This window comes from Sorghum bicolor, chromosome 2 (genome assembly GCF_000003195.3).
Source record: "Sorghum bicolor cultivar BTx623 chromosome 2, Sorghum_bicolor_NCBIv3, whole genome shotgun sequence".
NCBI classification, from domain to species: Eukaryota; Viridiplantae; Streptophyta; class Magnoliopsida; order Poales; family Poaceae; genus Sorghum; species Sorghum bicolor.
The window spans coordinates 73,213,682-73,231,841 of NC_012871.2; the positions used below are offsets into that span (position 1 = coordinate 73,213,682).

At 41.7% G+C, this 18,160-nt stretch overlaps 1 protein-coding gene across 1 annotated transcript; it reads left to right on the forward strand.

The window, feature by feature from the left end:
* Positions 6,571-14,555, forward strand: LOC8079186. Its single transcript, XM_021453233.1, has 10 exons — positions 6,571-7,092; positions 7,180-7,359; positions 7,452-7,554; positions 7,649-7,679; positions 8,149-8,200; positions 8,437-8,589; positions 9,309-11,310; positions 11,608-12,940; positions 13,872-13,955; positions 14,118-14,555. Exons 1-10 carry the CDS (start codon positions 7,034-7,036, stop codon positions 14,180-14,182), a joined length of 4,062 nt encoding a protein of 1,353 aa, XP_021308908.1. The 5' UTR covers positions 6,571-7,033; the 3' UTR covers positions 14,183-14,555.

The following is an 18,160-nucleotide window of genomic DNA, read 5'->3' on the forward strand; positions in this document are numbered from 1 at the left end:
GTGTTTGCAAGCCACCGACAAGGCTGCGCCTGCATGCACCGGCCAGTGCGCCGGAGGACGGAGCTCATCAGCTCACACAGTCACAGCACAGAGCCACAGATTGCCCTGCGCCCACGCCACGCACCCCGGACGCGGCGATGCATGCGACGCCAACCTGCGCGGCCGCCCCCGCCCTCGATCGGCTTTTCACCGCCGCTAGCTGCCTGGAGTCCTGTGCTGCTGGTGCTGGAGCGGGCACGGGCCGTTGGTTTGGTTGGGACCCCCCCGCACATGCTGTGGCCTGTGTGGGCTAGCTCGGCGTCAGCAGCAGCCGCCTTCTTCTGCACTGCAGCTGTCTTTGCGGCGGCCGGCGTGCGTACGTACGTGCCTCGGAAGCTAGCCTCCGCCGTGCCCGTCCAAAGCTTCATGATTTCCTTCCCCCAGCTCTGTTTGGCCTTTTCTGTAGTAAAAAGCTGTTACAGATGACCATTCTGTGCATTATTAGGCCTTGTTTAGTTTGCAAAATTTTTGGCTTTTGGGTACCGTAGCACTTTTGTTTGTTTATGGCAAATATTGTCCAATCATAGACTAATTAGAGTCAAAAGATTCATCTTACGATTTACAGGCAAATTGTGTAACTAGTTTTTGTTTTCGTCTAAATTTAATACTTCATGCATGTGCCGCAAGATTTGATGTGACGGGGAATCTTGAAATTTTTTGGGAACTAAACAAGGCCTTAGCAGTAAGTGTACTCCTATCCTACTAGTAGGAAGAAGTCGCTATTGCCAAAGCAGTAGAAATTAAATGGTGCCAAAGCAACATTCGATCTAGGGGGAGAGAAAAGATTCATGTCGTTGCAGTCAGTCACATGCTCAAGCCTTTCCGTTCCTCTATCAACAAGGGACCAGAAGGTGCCCTGTCTCGCACCTTCAGGCTCAGCTTCTTCACAACGAGTCATCAGCCACCACCACTGCACTGATTCGCCGATGAAGCAGCCTGCAGGCACCTTTAATCGTACGCGCATCCATTTTCTGACGGGAATCACTTGGCACTGTCTCTGTGCTACAAACGTAGTGGGGGAAAAAAAAGGGCCGCCGTTGCCAACGTCCCGGTTGTTGCTCAGTCCTCGTCGCCGGCGATTGAAAACAAGCGCCGGGTCTCGTCACCGGCTCCGGCTCACCCGTTCTGCTTCTGCTCCTCCACGCTGCTGCCTTTTTGCCATCCTGCACCTCCATTCAGAGCAAAAAGGCCGGTACCTGACGCAATTTCATATTCAGTGGCTCCATACCATGACCTACAAATTGCGCTGTGCTAGCTTTTCCTTTGTGAGCAGACAAATAAAAACGTCAAGGTATATAGGCCTTGTTTAGTTCCCAAAAACTTTTGCAAAACTTTTCAGATTTTCCGTCACATCGAATCTTTAGACGCATGCATGGAGTATTAAATATAGACGAAAATAAAAACTAATTACATAGTTTGGTCGGAATTGATGAGATGAATCTTTTGAGCCTAGTTAATCTATGATTGGACAATATTTGTCACAAACAAACGAAAGTGCTACAGTACCTATTTTGCAAAAAATTTTGGAACTAAACAAGGCCATAATCAGCTGCCGGGCCAGCAAATCTCGGCTCGTCTCTTTCGTCTTTCGTGCGAAGAAGCGGCCAAAGAGATGGATGGAGCAAAGCGATCGACGCGGTTGCTGTTGCTAGCCTTGTCTGCATTCTTCTCTGACGAAGCTTAAAGTCAGGCGCGCCATTAATTAGGACTTGGCTCCAAAGCAACCTCACCATGCATGGGGACGACGACGAGACAGACGTCTGATAATACGTGCTTTACTTCGCGTCTGCGTCTGCGGGTGTAGGGAGATAAGCATTCATGATCCTCCTTGCCTTGCCGTAATCACTAATCACTACATTGTGATGTGTCAGGAAACCATTTTCAGCGTTCATCATGCATGCATGACTGGGATCGCAAGGCTCCGTTTTCCCCGGCCCCGGCGATCCTGCGACGGGTTACCTAAATTTTACTACTAAGGCCTTGTCTAGTTCTAATTTTTTTGAGAAAACGACACTATAGCATTTTCATTTTTATTTAACAAACATTGTTTAATCATAGAGTAACTAGGCTTAAAAGATTCGTCTCGCGATTTACAGACAAACTGTGTAATTAGTTTTTATTTTCATCTATATATAATTTTCTATGCATATGTCACAAGATTCGATGTGACGGAGAATCTTGAAAAAATTAGGTTTTTGGGGTGAAGTAAACAAGACCTGTTTTGGATGCAAATTATTCTCTCTGTATAAAAAAAGTTATAAAAGACTTGTTGGAGTAGCTCGATCATTCAACCAAAACTGCTGCTTTATCAGTGCTTTTTCTATTATCAGCATGTAGAAAAGTGATGAAGATCGTTTTAGAAGAAGAAAAGATTTGCTAGTTTGTACTAGCCACTAGGCTAGCTCGAGATTAGAGGATGCCATTATGCACAGATGGCCCCCAAACTGCCCGTGAAGCAACACGTACGCCTCCACTGTCATCTCTGACAGAGAAACGATAGCATGATTGAGTGACACTAAACAGAGATCCTCTGACGGGTGGGAATCTCGAAGCTAAGCTCGGGCAGGTTAATCAATCAATTCCTAGTTCCTACTAGCTCATTTTTAAAAATTAAAGCATATTAATCAATCGATCAATCAAATCTCAGGAGGGGAAAGGAAAGGAAAAGGGGAGGGAGACCAGACAAATGGGCTCATGCTTTGCAGTGCAGGAGTGCAAAGCAAGACACTTCGGAGACCTGTCCACCAGCAACTTCCCTATTAAAGAAACCGTGTAAAATGAGCACTATGGTCACCCTCCATCTTGTCCTAGTGTCGGCTGGTTAATCTGTCATCAGCTTAGGGAAAGGAATTACAGTTGCAAAAGAGGATGCCATGCAAATCACAAGTTTGTAGAGTATATTTGCAAATACATCAGGTTTGAGGGGCTCATTTGTAAATATGCATGTATTTTTCCAGGGTACAGAAAGTCAAATACCAGAGCTAGCTGTCCAGTAGAAGCAGAGTATATACAGATGCAGCAGGGTTATGTTATGTGACACTGACAGGAGTGGGGATTAAACTAGTACTAGTATTTGAGAAGCTGCCAATCAGAAAGGCCAGGCTGATTTGGCAGGGGGTGTGAATGGATGCAAGATAATGGAAGCAGGAGCAGACTGCTCAGCTGTACTAAAGGATGTCTTAGCCCTTAATATTGTATCATTAGCAGTGATGCATGCTCAGCTGTACTATTGTACGTTGCTTGTCCTGTTGACCTTTTACTATGGGCTGTGGTGTTTTCAACTCCGTCCAACAGGTGGGGTGTGTTTATTTGTTGGTTATTTTTGTTTATTTGGTTGCTCGGAATCATCTGCCATTGCTATGTGGAGAGATGCGCCACCGCCACGGTGCCACCTCATTTTAAATGGCGAGATATGTACTACTGTTTGAGTCCTTTGTTCTTGAGAAACTTAACCTCGTGAAGAACACCATGTCCCCTATTTTAATCATGGAAGAAATAAAGGTTAAAATATTAGTCTTCCACTAGGTTTAAATAATTTCGGACTTTGGCCTCTGTGCAGGAGGACACATGTTCAATCTATGGCATTTAGTTTGAACTTTGAAGGGATTTAATTTGTTACCACACATGACCTGATTCATTTTCGGAACAAATAAATGTACATTATTATAACTCATGAGTAATCGACGATATCTATATCTGTTTAGCAAGTTCGGTAAACTAACACGTACCCTCATGAGTTCATCATAATTGCACTTTTGTTCGATTTGGTTTTGTTGACCCGTACACGAGTAATGAGTTCATCATTGCAGTTTAACAATGCTAACAAGACACTAGTACTCGGCAGCTGATCGACCCAAATCCTAGTGTTCACCTACTCTGCAGGAAGAAGAAAATAATATGAAAAGGTGGTGAAACATTGCAATCTCATGAACACAACTAGCACCTAGATCAAGCCCGCACTTGCACTGTTTTTATGGAATTGTGGTGCAGTACTGGCGCCTTTATATGCATCACATCGGTACAAATCATTGTGACGCCAGCGCCACAGCATAACACTGTACAAATGTCGGTTTCGTTGCTACATCAGCAACGAAAAAAGTTTAAGAAACAAAAATTCCACAAATCATAACAGACACCACTTAATGTGAATATGTGTTAGGATTCAATGGATTAGAGAAGGATGTGATATGTAATTACATCACATAAACTAATAAAACAAAATGTTACTACCTCTACGAGAGACCGTCGGCCCGCTTTCTAGAATTTCATCACCAATACAAGCAAGTCAAAACCGCTCTCCGAAGGTGGCAAGCCTAGCTTTGCCGAGAGATGTGAGGCGAGCTGGCTGTGCAAACCTACTAAACATATACTTATATTGGTCATCTTCTTTGACCATAAAGGTCTTTTGTTTAGTGGAGGCCCTATGTAATACTTTTACTATCTTTGATGAGGTGGATGGGTTGCTATGTATGCGGACGGATCGTGTGGTCGGCACGGTGACGACCAGAGGCGGCTCCTCTTTGGAGACTAGCCTTGCATAAAAGGGCCTAGTGCAAATGTGCAATACAAGATATTATGGAGAATCCGTGCAGATGGATCTAATGGCGTGACCATATTAAGGATGAAGATGTCCCTCCAAATAGATACTAGCGGTTTTTCTCTAGTGTAATTAAATAAACTAAATAGACATTTTCTTCTTCCATTTTTTCATTTAGTTTATTTAATTATACTAGAGAATAACCGCAGGTACCTGTTTAGAGCGCCGTCATCATCTTTAGACCAGATACAATCGGCGTCTCTTCCATCTAATTTGTTTTTAAAAATTCATTCATTAAACAATACTAAAGTAATGGATAAATCAGAGTTTGTTAGACATCTTGAGGCAGAATCTAGTGAGTCGAGGTGAAAGAGACTGCGTCGGGTGATCTGTGAGCTTAATGTGCCAACTACCCCGGTCTTCTTCTTCAGCTAGTACCACTATTACACTGTCTCAGCTTTTCCGTTTCCCAACCTGTCCATATGATTTCAAACAGTACAAAAGTAAAAATTACCGAGCACATGCTAGTGGAGGTAAGATTAATTAGTTAGTGAGTGAACTAGAGCTTTGAATTTATGCTGTTTTTTTAGAGGTGACATGAACACGTTATGCATGCCATTGGACAACACTGCTTGGATTGGATTTCACAGTTGTTTTCACCGACAAGGGAGATGGGAAATTAGCATCGGAGTTGCGTCACCATGATTTGATATTCACTAGTTTGCTCATACGTACAGTACTGTTTTTCTTAAGCCTCCGTACGACGTGCAATTATATATATCTTTTTCCTCTCATTGGTCCACTCGTTTTCTCCGCAACAATCAGTCAAAAGCAAGGCTTAGATTTTTGGGAATTTGTTTATAAACTAGGAAAGGACTATGAGAGAAGATACTATAAAAGAAGTTTGGTGAAATAGCATTTATTTTTCAACTATTAATACTATCAGTTAATTAAGCATGATTAGGTTAGTCTAATAAGCTATATTTGGAAGGGGGAAGGGTGTATCACTGTTTAGCTCTTTGGGCCCCGGTCTGTTCTAGAACAATCATCCGCATGATGAATCTCGTGTTAGAGATGGCTTGTTTTACATGCAATTGCAAAAAAAAGGATTTTTAAATAAAGATAATAAAAACAAACGATAAAGTAACTTGATCCTTGCGAACGGAGCATCCGTTAGTTTGTTAGATTTCTTTGGTGATGTACTTCTCATTTGACAGAAACTATGATGACTTCGTCATTATCAAAATCTATCGATTCAGTCTTCATGATGCTCATAGGGATGTATGCAAGCATCTACGGAAAATAACTTAATCACACCTTTCAAAAAATTTGCACCGTTGTTCATTGTACAGGTTATATTTTCAAGAATGTTGCGAATGATAAAGTTAGAGTTTTTCATAGGCTAAGAAAAAGTTATCAAATAAATTTATCATAAATATAAATTTAACAACCTAGCAGTACTGTAAAAGCTTAAGATAACTCTCATGAAATCACCTAGTAGTACTATAAAAACTTATGGCCAAAGCATAATTAATGTAGCATAAACTACCAATGCTTCCGGTTCACTCGCTGCACGGCACACTTCATTATTGATGCATCATGTTCAATAGAGACGTTAAACAAAAGTGGAATTTGCTAATTTAAAATTTGGTGACCACTTTTTAACAAAAGTGGAATTTCTTGACCAATTTAAACACAATTTTTTACACATTTAGAGCTCCAAGTAAAAAATTTACAATACTTATTTAACCATAGCAATAATATATGTACCACCAGATGGTTCTTGTTAGTTTCTTTTATATCATCAAATGTGGTCCTTCTCAAACAGAAATCCCTCCAACAAACTTCAAAAGCCAGGCCTACATCTTCTCCTGGAGCTGGAGGGGCAAAATGGTAAGCGCTGCAGTCCTCTTGATGCCGTTGCCGTTATATCCTCGAAGAGAACCCAAAAGTAGCTGCCCTTCAGCTCTCCATTCCTTTGTCCGTATTCCAGTCTCAAAAAAGAGACTAACTCCTATAATGACACACGCACTTCAACCAAATCTCCAAAATTAAGCCAGTAATATCTCTCAAATAGCCCCAATTTGTTTTCTTTATTTTAGCTTCTCCGTTCCTCTGCAGCAGGCCACCAGTGAGGCGAGTCGAGTCCACCACCACCACCACCACCAACACCAGACACGCAGTGCTGCTCTCTAGTCCTCTCTTCTTCCACTCCGCTCTTCCCCCGTCGCACGCACGCGCGCTCATCGGATTCAGCAGCGTGCCGGCGAGATCCGGGCCGCCGCAGCACGGTCCGGCAGACGCCGCAAAGAGCGATCTCGTCGCCGCGGGAGCTGCATTGGCGCCCCACGCGGCCGTTCCGGCGTTTATTGGGGGGTTGCGGCGCGGGGTGGAGCTCGTGTCCGGGATCCGCCAGATCCGAGCTCGCCGGCGGCGGCAGCAGTGGTGGGGGCCGCCATGGAGGCCGAGGTGCCGCTCGACTTCGCGCTCTTCCAGCTATCCCCACGGCGTCAGCGGTGAGAAAGGGAGAGGATCGGAAGGAAAATTCCACCCATTTGATGCGTTCGTGTGGTTCTTGTGCGCTAAATGCAGTCCCTGCGCAGGTGCGAGCTGGTGGTGTGCGGCAATGGGCGGACGGAGAAGATCGCGTCAGGGTCGGTGAAGCCGTTCGTGGCGCACCTGCGGGCTGCGGAGGAGCAGGCGTCGGCACAGCCACCGCCGCCGGCCATCCGGCTGCAGCTGGAGCGGCCCGCCCCGTGGTTTAGCAAGGGCACCCTTGAGAGGTCTGTTGATTGTGGCTTATCGGGCGGTTCATGTGTTGGCGGTGCCGAAAAGATTGGATTTTGATGGATTTTTGGCCGGCCTGTGCCTCCAGGTTCGTGCGCTTCGTGAGCACGCCGGAGGTTCTGGAGTTGGCGAACACCTATGATTTAGAGATGTCGCAGCTGGAAGGGGCCAGGAAGATTTATGCGCAGGGAGTAAGTGCCAAGCAATTGTTTCAGATGCTGGAGTGTTTTTTTGCATTCTATTTCTTGATGTAGCTGTTCCCTAAAATTTCTGTACCTTGTTCAGGGTACTGGAGATGCTACCTCAGGTGGAACTGGTATGTAGGATGATTATGTTTTGTGTTTGGATTGCCCTTCCGTTATCAATTGGGGTTTAGATATTGTTATCTTAGTTTATCTATGTTCATACCTGATAATGTTTCTCTGCATTTTTTTTTTATTTTGGGAACTGAGTCTATGTTGGCTTGAGTAACACTGAAATTTCAAATATCTAATTGATGGTGAAAATAAGAAGCAAAGGAGGAAAATATAGATGGGAACACACTGGATAATTGATCCCCATGGAGCTTTAGGAGCTCTTGACTATGAAAGAATGCATCGGATAGCACCAACTTTGCATTGGAAGCAATCTATATCTAATTCAGGAAAGACATAAATACTGTAATTAATTGCTAACTGTCTGTGGTGTTAATGAATATTGATATAATGTTGCATTGTTAGTACGATCTGGCATATCTTCTGTTTCTGAATCTAGTTTATGTAATCTCTGGCCATGCTTATTGGCAGCTGAAAACGCTACAGCCTCAGCGGCGGCGGCGGCAGCAGCAGATATTACAAAGTAAGTCCCTTTGTCATGTCTGTTCTTATTCAATTGTTTCTTCTTTTCCACATAACTTGATTTATCTGAGTCAAGCATGACCTATCGAATCAGTTTGTTGTTACATCATAAGACATGCCGTGTTCTTTTTCTTGTTAGGTCTGCTGCCCATTTATGGTTGTTGGCTGTTGCACTCGTGTTTTGTAATTTAATAGTTGCCAATTTACAAGTTCAATTCTTGACTTCTTCTTGTGCAGGAAAGAACTTCTTAGGGCAATTGATGTGCGTCTAAGCGCCCTTAAACAAGATCTGGCCGCAGCTTGTTCTCGAGCATCCTCTGCTGGGTTCAATCCAAACAGTGTATCTGAACTTGTTCTTTTTGCTAACCATTTTGGTGCCAGTCGGCTGAGGTAATGCTTAAAACCTGCCAGTCTCATAATTCTGGTATATAGTTATAGCTTAATATTGTTGCTTATAAGTATTTTTGTACCTGAATGAAATTAATAGTCATATACGAAGCTAATCCTTTAATGCAACACAACACCCCATTTTGGTTCTCTAAGAGTTGATGGAATGTTAAAGAAGCTGCAGGTTTTGCATAATTTATATCCTGTAACATAAGCACCTAAGCAGGGAAATGTCAAGCCATAATGTGTAAAAGTTACTCATTTTCTAGGTCATGTCAAGCAGGGAAGTTTCATTTAGGATATGTACAACCTCTAGTTGCATAGCAAAGGATAATTTTGGTGTACAACTTCCTTGTATTTGGAAATTTGATAGCCATTACAGCGTTATAAATTTTACATGATTAATTTTATAAACAGTATGACATAATTAAGAAAGTAACAGTCTATATTTGGCGAGATGTAAAGTGTAAACTTAGAAAATTTACATTTTTTTGGGAAAGTGGGGAAGTTTGCATGGAGAGGAGATTCTTTTAATTGGGATTACCAATCTGCTGTGAAATCTGTTGAATCTCTGTAGGCCCTCAATCCATTGTTACACTGCTGGCTGTGATGGCAACACTGAAGTTATTCAGTTCCTACTTTACTTTATTTTTTTCCCTTTATTGTCTTTCCTGTTGAGTAATATTTGGACATGTATAACAACTTAAACTTGTTATGTTCAGCGAAGCATGCACAAAATTCATGTCACTTTGCCAGCGGCATCCTGACATCAGTCCTCAAACTACACAGCCAGCAGTTCCACACTGGAAGGTCTTTGACGATGGGAATGTCCGCGGTTCTTCCAGTTCAGACATGTCTATAGATGAGCCACAAGTTGATCTTGGTGAATCCAACAACAAATCTACAGTCAGTGGTAGTGGCTCTCAGGTCCACAGACTAAGCAACAGCCAAGGTTTAGAAGCCGCTGCAGAACAGCAACCCAAGCCAACCATCCAACAGGCAGTAGATAAACAAGAAGCAGAAACAGATGCGTCTCCTGCACCTGCTGTAGGAGGGCTTTCAAGGCGGCTGAGTGTGAAGGACAGGATAAACATGTTTGAGAGCCAGAAAAAGGAGCAGACTCCAAGTTCTGGTAACAGCAACTCAGCAGGTACTGGTAGGGTGGTTCCAGGGAAAGGTGAGCACCGCAGGGTTCCTTCTGGCGCCTCCATGGAGAAGTTAGTTAGAAGGTGGAGCAGTGTTAGCGACATGAGTATTGATCTCAGCAACAATGAGAGCGGTAACTTAAATGACAAAAAGGATAATGGAACTCCTGTCGGGACTCCAACATCTACTGATTTGGAGGCCAACTCTAAAGTAAGAGCTAACGAGGATTCTAATGGACAGAAGGATTCAGTCACATCACACTCTTGGCCTTGTCAAAAGGATAATGTACCAATGGATCTGGCCACCACAGATTTGTGCCCACCCTCAACTTTAAATAATACACCTGCTCCTCATAAAGAGAGTATATATGGTGATGGTGCAGAAAACGACATGGTTATAAACTCTAGCATTGAGAGTGAGTCATCCTTTGGGAAAGAACCGGGGGTTATTCAAGGAAACACAAGGATGTCAAATCATGTTACTTCAAATGTTTCCACTCGAAACCGTCTAAAATCTTCTGGAAAGCAAGTTGAGGAAGCCTTGCTGAAAAATAAGGATAGTTTAACTAGCGCATCGTCAGAGGAGCATGTCCGCATGATAGATAAGGAAATCACAGGTGTTGCTCATGAAGTACCAGTTGCAAGTGAACAGATTCCCCAGAATGATATTAGAGGTCTCCATACAAAAGATATTCACACTGAAGCAGAAGTGACTGGAAGGAAGGATCAGCGTTCACGATCATTTGGAAAGGTATCTGGTGGTGTTAATCCTAAACCAAAAGCGTCATCCAATTCCCGAGCTAATGTTAAAGGCTCATCTGGTAGGGATGAGATTACCTCTACAGAAACTGAGTTCCGTGATGTTAGTTTGCAGCGGAATCGTCTAGTGCGGAAGGCAGAGGATGTAGGGAGAAAGGTTACAGCTGGTTCTGATTCAGATTGTTCTGGTCGTCAGGGAACAAATTTGAGCAGGCAATCATCCATTACCGATCAGGAACTAAACTTGCAGGCTAGAGTGATGAGACCAGGAAAAGGGAACCAAGATCGGCATGGTGAATTGCAAATGAAGGCAAATGAGTTGGAGAAATTATTTGCTGAACACAAGTTAACATCCTCCCGACGAGGCAAACCTACAGATGTGCAGGCTGATAGCACACCTACGGTGAGTGAGGTAAAGCAGACAATGGTTCTTCATGAGACAATTCATACAAAACAAGTTGTAAAGGAGAGTGTAACAACCAATGATTTTGATGCCGGTGAGCTTCTGAAGATGGTTAATAATCAAGGATTTAACATTAGCACACCACAAAAACTTGGCATTCTAAGTTTAGAAGAGTCGAGAGGGAAGTTTTATGAGCATTATATGCAGAAGAGGGACGCAAAACTGAAGGAAGGCTGGAAACTGCAGAGAGAGGAGAAGGAAGCAATGTTAAAGGCTATGCATGAGAGTCTAGAACGGAGCAAGGCCGAGTTGCTAGCTAAATTCTCTCGGTCTGCTGATGTCCCTGACTCAACTTATGTTGCTCATTGTTCTCAGAAGATTCTTCCTTCACGATCAGGAAGAAAAAATAAGGATCAGGTATTGAATTATATTTAACTCAATACACTTAAGAAGCGACTAAAGACTTTTTTGGTAACTGAAAATGCTTCACATGCACCTTGTGTGCTGGGAGTTTCACTTTACTTCAAACGTTGCTTTGAAGTTCTTTGATCTAGAAAAGTAATGCCTTACAAATTATTCGTTCAAATTATTCACTATTTAAGTGCAATATGCAAATCTTAAAATCTTATAGTTACATACAATGTTGTGGAGTACTCGAATAATGCAGAATATGGACTTTACTATCTTGCATTTAATTTTCTTTGCCATTTGCAGGGGGTTGACTCATTCTTGGTTGAAGAGGAACTGAATAGTGACTACCTATCTGGTGATGGTTCTTCCAGGAGTGCTGATTCCAGGAAGCATTTTTCAAATAAAGTTGCTTCCACCCAAAAGGCATCTGCTGGTCCTATCCATAAGCGTTCATCAAGGATTGCAAGCTCCGGTTATGCTAATCGCAGGAATCCACCAGAAAATCCTCTAGCACAGTCTGTCCCCAGTTTCTCTGACTTAAGAAAAGAAAATACAAAGCCTTCACCTGGGCTCAGTAGAGCGACTGCAAGAGTTCAGCAAAAGTCTTTTGCCCGTAGCAAGAGCATTATTGAAGAGTCAAAGAGTATATTGAAAGAAGATCAATCGAGGAGGTCACAATCTATGAGGAAGAGCCAAATTCCTGATGAGTTGAAGGACATTTCATCAGGGAATGAGGATATTTACAATTGGGCTCCCTCAAGAATTTCCAAGAACCAATCGGAGGGAGCTTTTGCTCACAGTGCCCGTCGAGTGGGTCCACCAAAGCCTTTTCTTAGGAAAGGCAATGGGACTCACCCTGTTATAGGCATAGCTGGATTTCAGGCTGCAGCTGCCATGATGGCAAATGCCCTCCAGCATGGTGACAGTGGTGATTTTGAAGATCAGCAAGAGGATTCCCCTGATGATGCCAAAGAAGAGGAAGAATATGAAAGCATTGAAGAAAATCTTAGAGAAAGTGACTTTCCTGCTGATTCTGACAGTGAGAACCCAAGAGTGAGTCATGAATTTGGAAATTCAGATGACCCAGGGTCAGAAAATGGTGATGCTGATTTTCCAAGTGAATCCGCAATTGGTGGTACTAAGTTCACTGCTTTTACAGGAAATGTTCACAATCCAACTGGTGATGTTCCAGCCCCCTGGAGTTCCCGTCTTCCACAGCTGTTCCCTTACACGAATGATAATTCAGATGGTGACGCTTTCGCCGATTCACCATCGGGAAGTCCATCACCATGGAATTCTCATTCACTTGATGAAATAACAGATGCTGATGTATCTCGGATGCGGAAAAAGTGGGGCAGTGCACAGATGCCTTTTGCTGGTGTCAATGCATCTCAACAGCCACGCAAAGATGTTTCCAAAGGATTGAAGAAACTGTGGAAATTTGGTAGGAAGACGAGAGCCGGTGATGGTTCAGTGAATGATTGGGTATCTGCTTCCACTGCCTCAGAATGCGATGATGACATGGAAGATGGGCGAGATCTGGTAGTAGGATCTTCTGATGATTTCAGAAAGTCTCGAATGGGTTATCTTGCTTCATATGATGGTTTTGTTGAGAATGAGGTTTTTGCTGAACAAGGTATTTGACTTTCTATTTTTCTGTAAAAGGTCTTTTCGCTGTCATTAAATTAGTTAGTATGATTCTCAAAATACTATTCCCACAATTTATTTGCACTAGATAAAGTTTAAAGAAATGGGTCCTTTCTAATATGATCATCATAGTCCTAAAATTTCAAAAAAAGTACCTGAAGGTTCCAACCATGTCTACGATTTGGCAAACAATTATCTTATATTTATCTGAGAACTTTAGATTTCTGTTCTCCATGTATCCAAACAAAATTGTAACTGTTGAAAAAACTATTCTGAGCACTAATATTCTTGCTGAGGTATACCTAGGATAACCTATTATTCTTGTCTCATGTTATGCACACTAACCCTGGGCGCATTGGTTCTGCCTTATGGTTTGAGTAGTTAATTATGTTGTCCACACTTCAATTTGTTGAGGGTGAGTGACCTAGTAGATGTTCCTCTGTTAATGCACTTGTCTACATTAATCATGCACATGTTATCTCGCTCCCTAGATCATGTTAGTGGATCCACACATTTCGAACGTGTGAATTTTGAAAAAGAAAGGGAAAGAGGTATAGAGCTGTAATGTTTCCTATGCAATTCCGGCACAATGCTATCCGAAAGAATCCAGCAATTTCTTTTTGTGAGGCATGGCTTGAGGATATGCCCTGCAATGGCTCGCGAGGAGTGAGATGGAACCTTTGAAAACTGTTGACCCTAGTAACCAGGCCCAAATATCAAAATTGTAATCCCCCAGAAGCAGTAATTTCAGTGGATCATATTGAGGCCCAATGGCAACTATATATAATAGAGTACATGAGAGACACAGGAGGGAAACCCTAGACTAGGAGATTACACTAATACCCCTGGCCAATTTTAGCTCTTGCCACACATTTTCCTTATTCAAGCACAAAGGCTTGATAAAAATTCTTAATTTGCAGAACAATCACTACGCAGCTCCATTCCGAACCCACCTGCAAATTTCAGATTGAGGGAAGATCAACTGACTGGAAGTTCTCTTAAAGGTATAGAACTTCTAAACATGTATATGCTTTTGTTAAGTTGCTATGCTTATAATATGAAGATCTTGGTTTTTCATACTCTTATTCCTGTGTATTTACCACAAATTTTTACTTATTATTCTGGAAGTCACAATCTTCTCTAAAATGTGTTATCCCAAAATGCAGCGCCACGTTCTTTCTTCTCCCTGCCAACATTCCGAAGCAAGGGAGGTGATGCCAGGCTCAGGTGATCCTCAAAAGACGCCAGGGGTGGAGTGTATAAAATATCTTCCGAAGTTAGGTATGAGTATCAAATTTTCAGGGTGGTATGCAGACGCTGCTAGCTTGTGATTATATATATATTTGTGTATCTATGGCAATTCATATAAGCTGCCAGTCGAGCTGTCCATTGTTGCTGTTTGATTATTCTTTTTCTTAATATTCTTTACCTCCTGTGTAGAGTTGGACTTAAAGATGTTTTGCAATCTGTTCTTTCAACTGGCCTAGAACTTCTGTATTTTTTCATTGTTTTTGTGATATATCTGTATCTCCCTCTCTACTTGTTTCTTGGTTCACATATATCACAAATTCAAGATATATAGTAATTTTGCCAATTAGAGCATGGAAACTGGACTTGTAGCAAGTCGCTTGTTAAGTGTGATGAGTGTATCTGTCATTTATCCCCGTCATTTATCCAGTTTTCTGAAACTTAGCCTTATTTACTGGTGACTGCACCACACATATCTTTGATGTATGTTGCAGCCATTTTTTTGGAGTATTTATGGCAATAGAGCTCAAGCTCCTGTACTTGGTTTCGGTTGATGACCGCGCTACCAGTGATGATCCTCTGTACCTCGTTCTCTTTATCTTCATTTGAAATGATTCTGCTCCTGATTCAATTCTTTTCTCGTAGCCCTTGCATACCAATGAACTCTTTTCTCCTAATCCCCTGGTTCTGAAAAAAAAAACCAATAAGATGAATGCAATGGATGTTCAGTTTCTCTGAGCTTATAGATGGACAGAATGCCTTCAAGTCAAAGTTCTGAAAAGGCTTGCCAAATTGTGCTACTGCTGATTGTTTTGCTTCCCCATTGAGAATCATACTCCATTCAAATCTTCATTGAGCCCTGGCGGTACAGCATCTGAAATTTATGGGAGAGTATTGCATCCAGGGTAACTGTCTCACTGAACATATGGTTGTGTTGGTGCTACATGCTGTAGTCTGTAGCTGCATGCATTGGGCAGTGGCTACTGCTACTGTGAACAAGAACACTATCCTGCCTGGCTGCCAGCCTCTCTGATCCATGCAGGTAGGTGTCCTAGGTTGAGCCCCAACCCAACCCAGTGGAGGCAACTGGCTAGCGGCCTAGGCCCTATCGTAGGCTCTGTAGATTGATCATGCTGCGCCTTGCCACCGTCCATCTGAACCAATCACATTGCTCTGTCCTTCTCCTAGTTTTGGCCTTTGCATTGGAGCCAACGGCCTAGAGACGAAAGGAGCTGTCAGTCTGGCATGTTTCAAGATCGCTGTCAATGCCTTCCGTCACTGGTTGACTCAGCACCGTACACACATACGGTCAAATGTTACAGTTTACAAGCTGTTTATATAATCAAAATAAACTAAAGTTATAAGCTAAATGACCTTTTTTTTTGCCGATGCGATGCTTCTCTCCAATGCTTTCATTTATACTAAAACCATTGTTTTAAATCTCCACCTAAGGTATTTAGTAGATTGATCTCTAAAGTAGCTAATAGCAAAGCTAAATGAGGCTACAACGGGCTATAGTGACTAAGTTGTATATAAACAGAAATAGCTTTATCTGTCTCGAACAACTATAGCAGCTATAGAGATTTAAAACCTTGACTAAAATGCAGAAATTGGATGAAACCAATATATACCATGTCTTCGCTATCATTGTCGTTAGAGCCCTCGTATTCGGGCTGAAAGTATGAACAGATCGTTTGCCTGTCCTGTCTTCGCCGGTTTGAGCTTCAAAAACTGATGGTTAAAGTGGCTTTTGTCTTTTGCTTGTTCAGCTCTGAAATCTGAATGAATAATAAGTATAGCTCTGACTTGCAATCAGCGGTGGCGGAGCTACGTATACAGCTGCGGGTTCAGACACACCAACAGCAAAAATATAAAAACAATAATTATGTTCAATTTTTTACCAGATAGCATCCAGATAGCAAAAGCTTACACACCCACAATTGTCTTTTGCAAGTTAAGCGCCCCTCTTTGAATTTGCTTTAGCTCCGCCCTTACTTGCAATGCCAACTTCCCTAGCAGGTAGCCTAGCCTTCAGCCTACAACTACAACTGCAAGGGATGGAAGGGAGTGCCGCAGCGGCCGGCATCCGGCATGGCACTTGGTGTCGTCATCTGCTTATCACTCTCCCCTATGAAATGAAATGAAATGGAGTGAAACTGAACGTCAAGGAATGCATGCCTAGCTAGCTAGCTAGCCACTTGTATGCGAGTAGCAGTGCATCACATTTTCAGTTGCACTTGCACACAAATGTTACAAACTTTTTTCTTCAGTCAGAAATGCACCGTCTTGCATACGTACGTGTGGGTGATTGATATCCAAGGTAGTGTCAATGTCACTCGAGTACCGAAAAGATACTCAGGCGACGTTTTGTGCAGTCAGCCAACGACATCAAAATGTGTCGATGTCTAAAAAACTACCTACTGCACGAATGACTACCCCATATGCCATATTGCCATGCAAAGCCATCTCCTCAATACAGAGTATACACTTCCTAGGACCACCCCTATGGTCCTATATATTAACATTATTACATTCCGATCCAAAAAAAGTAACTTTAAATATACTCTTTATTAAAGTATGTAAAGTTTAACTAAATATATAAATAAAAGTATTAACGTTTATAACACCAAATAAATATATATACTATAAAAATATGTCACGTAAAAGATCTAATAATATTTATTTGACATAATGAATATTATATATATATATATTATTATTAGTCAAACACACTCAAATTCAAGATATTTTTACTTGCCGACTCAATCTTTTGAAGGTGCTCATAAGAATAGAGTTTGCGTATATGTGTTCATAGTGATAAGTGTATGTATATGTTGTGGGCGTCTAAGTTGTACTGTGTAATTCTAAAAAAATGTATTCTTTCATCATAGATAAAGGATAGTATACTCCTATATAAAAGCAAGACTAATAAAGTAATACTGATAGAGCAAGTGTTTGGTTACAAGTCAATTTATAGTCAAACTATACAATAGTTGTCTCTTACTTTATCCATACACATAAAGAAAATTATTTAGGACAACAACAACAACAACACGGTCTCCAAAGCCTAACTTTGACTCCTTGTTTCTATAAAAATATTTATCAAAAAAATGGTATATGTATATTTTTACAAAAGTATTTTTGAAGACAAATCTATTCATATAGTTTTCATATTTTCAAACTTAACAACTTAAAGTTATTCATGATTTATATTCTCAATATTTGACTTAAACCTTGTCCAAAACGACTTTCTTTATGGGTATGAAGAGAGTATTTCTCTAAAAAAACTTTTTTATTATTATTAGTTATACCCACGTTCCACATTCTCTTTTCTAATCCTTCTCACATTCACTTGATGTTTGGGGCCACCACTGTATGGGATCCTTTGGTCAAATTGTTGCTTCCATGAGAGCAAGTACAATAATGGTCTTATATATAGTCAAGTAAATGATGATGTGAGGAGAACTTGACTTCCATACAAGCAACAAGATGCGCATATGTGAGCCTATGCAGTGGTTGGACTAGACATCAAATGAGTGTGAGGAGGCTCAAGAAAGAGAATGTAAGACATGAGTAAAAGTATAGCAATGAAAAAAATTAGACAAATGAAAGACTAATATTGTATAACTTGGCTCTTACAACTTGACTAATAACTAATAAACACTTGGCTCTATTATTGAGCTTGCTCTAAGAGAGTTAAGCTCATCTCTTATCTTTCTTTTCTCCTTCACATCAGTACTAGGATGATGAGTACTTCCTGTGTAAGCTCTCTAGTGCCAGCCGAGTTTTACTAGGATGAAACTCACTCTAACTTTTGTTGTTGCCGGCTCATACTTTTAATGACATATGTCATCATAGTACGAAACATCCACTGGTGGGATGGTTCTAGTTCTGACGCACTCGTCATATAGCCTCACAGTCATGGTGCATAGATGAGGCCTGAGCCCTGAGGAGACGAGCC

Excerpts from the sequence above, each read along its gene's own strand:
- LOC8079186 (XM_021453233.1), top strand. The coding sequence starts at position 7,034 with ATGGAGGCCGAGGTGCCGCTCGACTTCGCGCTCTTCCAGCTATCCCCA. Across the intron at positions 7,555-7,648 it reads GGAAGATTTATGCGCAGGGA|GGTACTGGAGATGCTACCTC; the intron begins GTAAGTGCCAAG and ends TACCTTGTTCAG. Across the intron at positions 12,941-13,871 it reads TGAGGTTTTTGCTGAACAAG|AACAATCACTACGCAGCTCC; the intron begins GTATTTGACTTT and ends CTTAATTTGCAG.